General features: G+C 38.1%; 1 protein-coding gene across 1 annotated transcript in view; it reads right to left on the reverse strand.

The window, feature by feature from the left end:
* tgfbr3 (transforming growth factor, beta receptor III) overlaps positions 1 to 8,211 on the reverse strand; it is a 103,612-nt gene extending 95,401 nt beyond the window's left edge. Inside the window, exons 1-2 of the mRNA XM_037674359.1 lie at positions 8,041 to 8,211; positions 2,094 to 2,241 (exon numbers count right to left, since the gene is read on the reverse strand). Of these exons, the coding sequence (XP_037530287.1) occupies positions 2,094 to 2,114 (21 nt within the window). The 5' untranslated portion in view covers positions 2,115 to 2,241; positions 8,041 to 8,211. The remainder of the gene's footprint in view (positions 1 to 2,093; positions 2,242 to 8,040) is intronic.
* Positions 8,212 to 9,879: the final 1,668 nt, after the last annotated feature.

Genomic DNA, 9,879 nt, shown 5'->3' on the forward strand with positions numbered 1-9,879 from the left:
TGTCCAGGTGTCCCTGTGATGGACTGAGACCTGTCCAGGTGTCCCTGTGATGGACTGTAGACCTGTCCAGATGTCCCTGTGATGGACTGGAGACCTGTCCAGGGTGTCCCTGTGATGGACTGTAGACCTGTCCAGATGTCCCTGTGATGGAATGAGACCTGTCCAGGGTGTCCCCCACTTAACAAGTGACAAGCTGCTCCACAACCAAGAAAGGAGAGAATGAAGGGGTGGATGTTAAGTCTATTGTTCAGTCCAGTAACTTCCATTTATAAATTACAGCCTAAGAGTGCATTCACACCAGCCGTGTTTAGTCCGCTTTAATCAAACTCTAGCTCGTTTTTCTAGGAAGTCCGGTTCGTTTGGGGAGGTGTGAATGCGCCATCGAACTCTGTCACGGAACAAAAAAGCGAACTCTGGCCCGGGCTAAAACCTAGGTCTCGGTCCAGTAGAAGAGAACTCCAGCGTGGTTCGAGTACAGTGTGAATGCAAACAGACCGGGCCCCACTCCACAAGCAAGAAGTGGAGCACAGCGCAGAGAAAACAAACACGCATTTCTCTTACCTCATATGGAGTCGTCAGCTGCCTTGTGTGAAAAACAATATTCTCCATGGTCTTCTGCCTCATCTTCCACGCATGTTGAGTCCATTTTTGAAAAATGACAAAATATAACTCCTAAAACTGCTAAAACTTGATGCCACTCCGTTTTTGTTTTATTTCCAGAAGAAGAAGAAGAAGACGTGTCTTCAGAGGTTTTTGTGTCATTTCTTTCAGTAGTTCTTGGTGCAGCGCCACCACAGGCGAGTGGGGGAACAGGTTGGTTCAACAGGTTGGCTCGACTGCACAGTGCAGTGTGAACGCAAACGCACCAGCTCAAATGTAAACAAAAGGTCATGAATATTGGTCCCCAACCGAACCGAGTTTACCGGACTATCAAGTGTGAAAACAACCTAAATCCAGCCTCTGGCATCATTTCACCAGTTAGAGACATGTTTTTATATCAACATGTTTAGACAATGGAAACTTCCACTTTTTATTTCTTTCAACTGCTCCCTTCTTCAGGGGTCTCCACAGCAAACCAACTCTCACAAAGACTTGACAATTGTTTTTATGCCGGATGTCCTTCCTGATGACCACAGAACACCGAGCTACCACAGCCCTCTGTGTGGAGCAGAGACGACCTTCAGGCTGATAAAACCTTTCGTTTTAAAGGGTTTGAGAAACCCGACTGATTGAATGAACAGCAGCAACCAGGCAGCTGCACAAACATTTAGCGCTTGTCAAAAGTGCAGAGTCATGGCCGCAGCAGTGTTAGCATTACATATTCAGGAAACACTGAACCACCTGCTCATCTCCACTCAAATTACTAGAACACCAAGAGCACCTGGAGGTACGGTATATGTAAGACGTGAGCACTGACAGTCCATCACACAGAAAATACCCACAGTCTGCATTTCAAAGTGCTCAGTACTCACAGTAACTGAACTGATTTACTCAAGAGAAAGCTCAAGTATGAAACTCCAACCCTGAGGTGAATCCAGTGTTTGGATCAACGCCAGTTTTGCATCCCACGTTGATGTAAAACCGGCTTGATTGATTTATGGTTCAATTGTTTCTTTATGTGTAGGTGTCATGTTCGTAAAGTTTATAAAGTTGCTGGGAGACTCTTGCAGCACTAATTAAAATGTAATTTCTAAACTCCATACTCTCACTGCGGGCTGACATGTACAGAAGCAGAAGTTGAGGCTACTTTGATGTATTGTAGTAATTAGCTGGTGTTTTTCTTCTGCATGAAGTGAGGTGGTTCCAACAGTGCTCGTATTTCACACGGTATCTGATACACAGCAGCTCTAATGCTACACAGCTCCAGTGGTCTTGGCTCTGAAAATATACGAAGCCTCCTGGCATCACGTGGCTACGGAAGGCATTAGAGGTAAGATCCTAACAGTTTACAGCTTCTCTGAACTTGTGGAGCATGAGATGAAGTTGTTCAAATAGTGGAAATTTATTTCTGTGTTTTGATTTCTAAACCCTAGTGTGGCATTTAAACAACTGTATAAAATGTATGAAGTCTCTGTGTTTTGCTGCCAGCTTACCACTACATCCAGCTTCCCCATCACGTTGTGGGTCTTCACAACCCAGTTGACTGACTTAGCACATTTAAGAAGCAAGGTGACATCCCGAACCACCACGCCATCATTCTTCAGAGGCTTTAGATCCACAATGACATCCACCTGGAAAGCACTGCAAAAATGAAAGAGACCAAAAACAGAGAACATAGTGTTATTAAACCTTGTGTGTCTGGCCAAATAATAAAAAAACTGGAAACATTCCTTGAAAGGAACACAGATATATGCACTACAGATGAGACAGAACCAGAGATAGAGCACAACAACCAAAGCTTTCCCAGATTTGCAGTCTTTTGGGTTCTCAGAGTAATTCTCTGACAAAGAGAACATTATCGTACTTTCCGGTCTATAAGCCATTACTTTTTCACAGGTTTGAACCATGCAGCTTACACAGTGCTGCTGCCAATTTATGGATTTTCTTTTTTTTGTTGTTGTACTAATTTAGAGGGGCGGCTGTGGCTGAGTGGTTAGAGCAGTTGTCCTCCAATGCAAGAGTTGGGGGTTCTAACCCACCAGCAGTCACATGCTGAAGTGTCCATGGGCAAGACACTGAACCCCTCATCGCCTCTGATGTATGGTATGGTATGGTATAAAGTTTATTCATTTTAAAAAAGTACAAAACAATTCCATAACAATATAAAAAAAGATACAAAAGATTTAAAATGAAAGGCAGCAGAAAGAAGAAAAAATCTTATTATATCTGCCCCTTTTTTCAAACAATTATTTCAATCATAATAATTTTCAAGTAACAGAACAAAATGAATAACTCTTTCTAATTTTTCTAAATCTAACACAAAACACACACTAAGCTACTTCATATATACTTTTTTAACAATTCAGTTTTGATCTTTTTCTTAAATGTACACATTGACTTGGCATTTTTAACATCACTCTCTAGACCATTCCACAATCCAACTCCTTGGATTGAGGTAGACCTTCCCTTCAGACTAGTTCTGAATTTTGGTTTGACAAATATTTCTATCCCCTTAAGATTATAACAACTTTGTCTTTTAACAAAATTTCTTTGGATATTTAATGGTAATGTGTTATTTTGAGCCCTATACATAACTGATAAAATACTGTAATCTACCAAATCATGGAACTTCAATAACTTTAGTTGATAAAATATTGTGCTTGATGGGTGACTGTAATGCTTTCGAGTGACAATTCTTATAGCTCTTTTCTGTAAAATAAAAATTGGCTTTGTAAATGTTTTACACGCTTTCCACCAAACATCAATGCAATAGATTAAATGTGGAACAATGATTGTGTTATACAACAAGTACAGAGCTTTATCATTTAATAATTCCCTGACTTTGTATAGTACTGCAATAGATTTAGCTATTTTTGTTCTTACAGAATTGATGTCATTTTTCCATGTTAGCTGTTCATCAATGATTACACCCAAAAATGTCATCTCATTAACTCTACAAATCTCAACACCCTCAATTTTAAATGGATCGTCAACAGTTCTCTTTTTGTTAATAAATGTCATGTATTTAGTTTTATCTAAATTTAATGATAATTTATTAAGTTTAAACCAAGTTTGTATTTTATCAAATTCTGTCTTCATCAATTCCAACATACGTTTTACATCTTTACCCAAACAAAAAAATGTGGTGTCATCTGCAAAAAGGACACATTTGAGGAGTCCTGATACATTCACTAAGTCATTCACATATAAAATAAATAACTTTGTCCAAGTACAAGAGCCTTGAGGAACTCCACAAGTGATACTGCACAGGTCAGATCTCATACCATTTATTTGTACAAACTGTTTCCTATCTTTTAAATAGCTAGATACCCAGTGTAATGCTGGTCCTCTTATACCATATTTATTAAATTTTTCAAGGAGAATAGTGTGGTCAATAGTATCGAATGCTTTTTTTAAATCAACAAAAATACTAATACAATACTGTTTTTGATCGACAGCAGTAGTTATTTGTTCCATTATTTCCATGAGAGCCATTGATGTAGAGTTTTTTTCACTAAACCCATACTGACTGCCACTTAGAATGATTTGTTTAGTAATAAATTTATCTAATCTGTCACAAATAGTTTTTCTAGAATTTTTGAGAACTGTGGTAATAAGGATATTGGTCTATAATTATTGAACATACATTTATCACCATTTTTAAAGAGAGGAACTACCTTAGCTACTTTCATATTGTCTGGAAATATTCCTTTTGAAAATGATAAATTACATATATATGTAAACGGCTCGATAACATAACTCATTATGTCCTTTACAAACATCATATCCATGTCCACCCGGTCTTTTGATCTCTTATCTGTAAGATTTTTTACTACATTCATTATTTCTTCTTTGTCATTTCCATTAAGAAAAATACTGTTGCCACAACTTATAACTGAATGGTTCACATTATTGTCTACTTTTGGTATTTTAGCAGCAAGGCTTGATCCAACGTTCACAAAATGATGATTAAATCCATTTACAATTTCATTTTCATCATGGATTTCATTGTCATCCTTCAAAAAATATTGTGAAATACCTGTTTTTGCTTTATGACTTTTCAGAACACTATTTATTACTTGCCATGTAGTTTTCATATCACCATTACTTTTATTTAATAAATCACTATAATATTCCTTCTTGTGTTTCCTTATAATCGCTACTAATTTATTTTTTATACTTCTTATATTTCTCTTCAGCCTCTTGTGTTCTCAATTTCAAGAAACATGTATACAAATAATTCTTTTTTTTTTTTTACAAGCATTTCTCAACCCTTTCGTCATCCATGGTTGGTCAACAACATTTCTCTTTGTATAATTATTTTGCAGACAATTCTTTTCATACAGAGCTCCTAAAATATTCATAAACTCTTCATATGATCTGTTCACATAATCAACATACACGTCTTTCCAGCTTTGTTTATGTAAATCATCTTTTAATTTGTCCATTGCTTTTTTTGATGTGTTTATTGTTTTTTTTCTTAATTGTGATTTCTTTTGTGATGCTTTGATCATTTTTATAAATCGTGAAAACTGGTAAATGATCACTCAAATCACTCATTAAAATACCTCCCATCACATCCCCATTTTTTACATTTGTGAAAATATTATCGATTATTGTAGCACTATGAGTTGTAATTCTTGTTGGTTTTGATATTAATGGATAGATTTAAACTATACAATAAATTTGTAAATGCACTAATGTTATTTGAATCTGTTTTATTTCCCAGGTCAATATTAAAGTCTCCACACAAAAAAATGCTTTTTAAAACTCTTGTCCAATAGTTGTACAATTTTATCAGTGAATTTCTCTATATTTGATCCTGGAGATCGATATACACAACTTATCAATATGTTTTTATCATTCTTGTTTATTATCTCTATTGTTATTATTTCCATGATATTATCAACAATTATTGACATTTCATTAATTAATTTACATTTTATTTAATTTTTACCAAATAGAGCCACTCCACCACCCCTTTTATTGCTTCTGTTCACATGATAGATTAGAATGATTTGTTCAATTAGATAAATGGACAGTAAATGGACTGTACTTATATAGCGCCTTTCTATCTTATCGAGATACTCAAAGTGCTGTACACAACAATCTGTGTCCTCAATTTCCCATTCATACAGCACTCTACTAGATCTCTACAAAGCTAATTTAACAAATCATTCTAAAGAGACTAATCAGAGCTTTAGATCACATTCATACACTGACGGGACACACATCAGAGGCAGTGAGGGGTTCAGTGTCTTGCCCAGGGACACTTCGGCATGTGACTGCTGTTGGATTCAAACCCCCAACTCTCTCCTTGGAGGATGCCACAGCCGCCCCTTAGATTTGAAGAGATCTAGTAGAGTGCTGTATGAATGGGTAAATGAGGCACAGACTGTAGTGTAAAGCATTTTGAATATCTTGATTAGATAGAAAGGTGCTATATAAGTACAATCCATTTACTATTTAATGAGCTTCCTGCCACCAATAACATTTAACTTTGTCACACCCGGGCACTCACATAGCTACCCAGTACACCTCTCTCTTGGAGATTGGGTCCTTAAGACACACACAGAACAAGTGAAAACCACAGGTCTTCATGACAACTACCTCCCATGGTTACTTTACTGAATGGCCCAACACAAACTATCCATCCATCCATCCATTTTCTTTACCCGTTTATTCCATTTTGGGTCACGGGGGTCGCTGGTGCCCATGTCCAGCAATCACTGTGAAAGGGGCGGGGTACACCCTGGACGGATCGCAAGTCCATCACAGGGCCACATAGAGACAAACGAGACAAACAACCATTCACTCTCTCACTCACACCTAGGGACAATTTAGAGTTACCAATCAGCCTAACATGCATGTTTTTGGACTGTGGGAGGAAACCGGAGCACCCGGAGAAAACCCACGCATGCACGGAGAGAACATGCAAACTCCACCCAGAAAGGCCCCTGGACCGGGGTTTGAACCAAGGACCTTCTCGCTGAGAGGCAGCAGCTCTACCAGTTGCGCCACCGTGCTGCCCTAACACAAACTAACACATAATAAACATAAACTATGATAACAAGAACATACTAATCACTAAAAAAACAATGCTAAACTGATAACTGAAATTATTAACAATGAACATAAATTTTACCCATAATCCAACATTTTTCAGTCAGGTCATCTGGACATTTTTTTTTGGGTTTTTTTTGTGCTGAATAAAAAAAAAAAAAAAACTGATTTGTTTGGAGTAAGCTGTTGGGGGAAGAATCAGTTTTGTTGTGTGTTTCCTTGACTGATGAAGCCTTCCGGATCAAAGGCGAAACGTTTCAGCACAAAAAAAAAAGAAACTGTCCAGATGACCAGACTGAAAAATGTTGGACTGTATACCTGGATTATTGAGCATGGACTTGTTGTTTACCCATAATCCCTCTCTGAGGCCATGTGACCAGCAGTCAACCACAAAGAACCAATGAGGTAATCTCATTGAGTCACAAGGACTAACCCCCAAGAGAGAACTATATTGATGAGACTACCTGTTTAAATAAAGGTTAAAAAAAATCTGATCAACGAAATTACAGAACAGGTCACAGTGGACCAATGAAACGGGGAGAGGAAGAGAAAACAGGAGTGGGGATTCCCCTGCATGAGCACAGCATTTGAGTCTCACATGCTCACAGAGCAATTTTGCTCTGCGGAGCAGGACAGCTTGCAGTAGGAGGAAGATAGCAATAAATGACTTCCTATTCCTTACTTACCAGCCGTGTTGCAGGGACTGCTCAGGAAAAAAAAAACATTTACTGAACATATTTGTGTATGTTACCCGTACATATTGTAGCATTTTGATGTGGTTGACTGCTGGTCACATGGCCTCAGGGAGGGATTATGGGTAAAATTTATGTTAATTGTTAATCATTTCAGTTAGCTGTTTATCATTGTTCTTTTAGTGATTAGTCTGTTCTTGTTATCCTAGTTTATGTGTTTATTACGTGTTAGTTTGTGTTAGGTCATTCAGCAGAGTAACCATGTGTGAGGGAGGTAGTTGTCATGAAGACCTGTGGGGTTCACTCTGTCTGTGTTGAACAGTAAGATAAAAGTCTATAAAACATCATCTGGTGGTTGATTCTTGATCAACAACAAGAGCTGCACATCTCAGTAGCTGCATGCTGGCACTCATGTTACAATGTGAACACCCAAGGCTTATACACAAGAGTGGCTTATATATGTACAATTTGTTTGTGTGTGTGCGAAGCTTAAATAAGTGTGCACTCTATAGATCAGCAATTACGGTACATAACAACCTGTTCTTTGATTAATCTTTCTGTGCACAAGTGAAATCCCTCTACTGTCGTAACTGTTGAGCTAATTCCACAAAACTCAACGAGACTATCCTGTCTTTAAAAATGGCAACATCTATTCTTGGTTTTGACCATGTCAGCTGCTGCTCACCTGCTTGAGTTCGGGGCTTGCAGGTCAATAATGTGCACCTCTCTGTTTTTCTCAGGCAGAGACAGGACACAGCCCTTCGATGATTGTGGCAACAGGTAGCTGCCCAGGTAATTCAATGACAAAAACTTGGTGTCAATCTGGCAAGTGTTCGAAAATAAGGAATCTGAAAACAGAGGAAAGTTTGTGTTACCAGACAGAAAACTTGTGGATTCATTTTGATCCAGCAAATGAGAAGTACAGCTTGCTGAACTGATTTACCACGATGACATCAGCGTTTGAGGTCAGCTTCAGAACAGTACACTCTGCTTTGGAAAGGAATAAGGTCTGCTCACAAAGAACCCAGTATTAGGATTTTTTTTTTTTTTTTTTTTTGAGCTGACGTGGCTTCAGAGGAACACTTTTCGTGTATCTCAAATACTGGAATTCCAGTTATTTTACCTCTGAACACAGAATTAACAAGGTCCTGACCTGCACTGATGAGCTGGGTGAGCTCTGATTAGCAGGACATACAGACATGTACATTGTCTGTATGGTACAAACTTCTTTAAAAAGTCTTCAGCTGATCCAAAATGCTGCTGCCAGAGTTTTAAGGAGAGTTGATAGGAGAAATCATATCTCTCCAGTTTTAGTTTCTCTCCATTGGCTCCCTGTCAAGTCCAGAATAAAATTCAAAATCTTACTTCTAACCTACAAACCTCTCAACAACCTAGCTCCATCTTATATTAGAGCTTATTGTTCCATATTTTCCTAACAGAGCACTTCGCTCTCAGACTGCAGGTTTATTTGTGGTTCTTAGAGTTTCCAAAAGCAGAATGGGAGGCAGATCTTTAAGTTATCAGGCTCTTCTCTTGTGCACCCAACTTCCAGTTTATGTCTGTGAGGCTGACACATTGTCCAGTTTTATAATTAGGCTTAAGACTTTACTTTTTGATAAATCCTATAGTTTGGATTGGCTTGGGTTTCCAGAGCTATCACTTAGTTAGGCTTTGACCATTACTTACTCTGTTTTATATTTGTAATAATTTTTTCTATCCTTGACATGTGTTTTTGTCTTTCAGGTACACCTGCACCTACACCTGGACCTGCCATTCTGTGTTTGTCTGTTTCTCCTTCCTGTCCTCTCAAACCCAGCCGGTCGAAGCAGATGGCCGCTCATCCTGAACCTGGTTCTGATGGAGGTTTTTTCCTATTAAAAGGGAGTTTTTTCCTTTTCACTGTCTCCTTTGTGCTTGCTCAGGATGGGAGACTGTGATGAAGTGACGATTCAACACAATCTGCTGCTTCCTTAGATAGAGAACTTTACTAACTTGCTCTTGGATGTACAAATGTGAATGCTCCTGTAAAGTGCCCTGAGACAACTTTGTTCCGATTTGGCGCTACATAAATAAACTGAATTGAATTGAATTTGTTTATACTCTTGTTAAAGAAAGAAAACCCACAATGGTCACTAAACAACTTTAAACTGAAAAGTAACAATAAGACTAAAAATAATGAAAATAAACTAATACATATCCGTCATTGCTTTTAAATTTTGGTTCACTAAATTTAAGTTTAAATTTTAAACATGACAGCAATCAAGTAATTTCTACATCTTTTTCAGAGACTTCTGCACATGTCCACAGTTGTTATCAATCAATCAACCTTTATTTATACAGGTAAATCCCATTGAGCCTCGAGGACTCATTTACATGCTATGGTCTACTATGCTTCAAAAAACTGTCCCAGCTGTCTCAGGTTTGAATGGTTCCTTCTCCAGATGTTTCAGCTCCTTCCACAGATATTCAACAAGACTTAGATCATGGCATAAAAAGGCACTTCAGATTCCAGTGTTTGGTTCTA

Source organism: Nematolebias whitei, chromosome 3 (genome assembly GCF_014905685.2).
Source record: "Nematolebias whitei isolate Nwh7 chromosome 3, NemWhi1, whole genome shotgun sequence".
Taxonomy (NCBI): domain Eukaryota; kingdom Metazoa; phylum Chordata; class Actinopteri; order Cyprinodontiformes; family Rivulidae; genus Nematolebias; species Nematolebias whitei.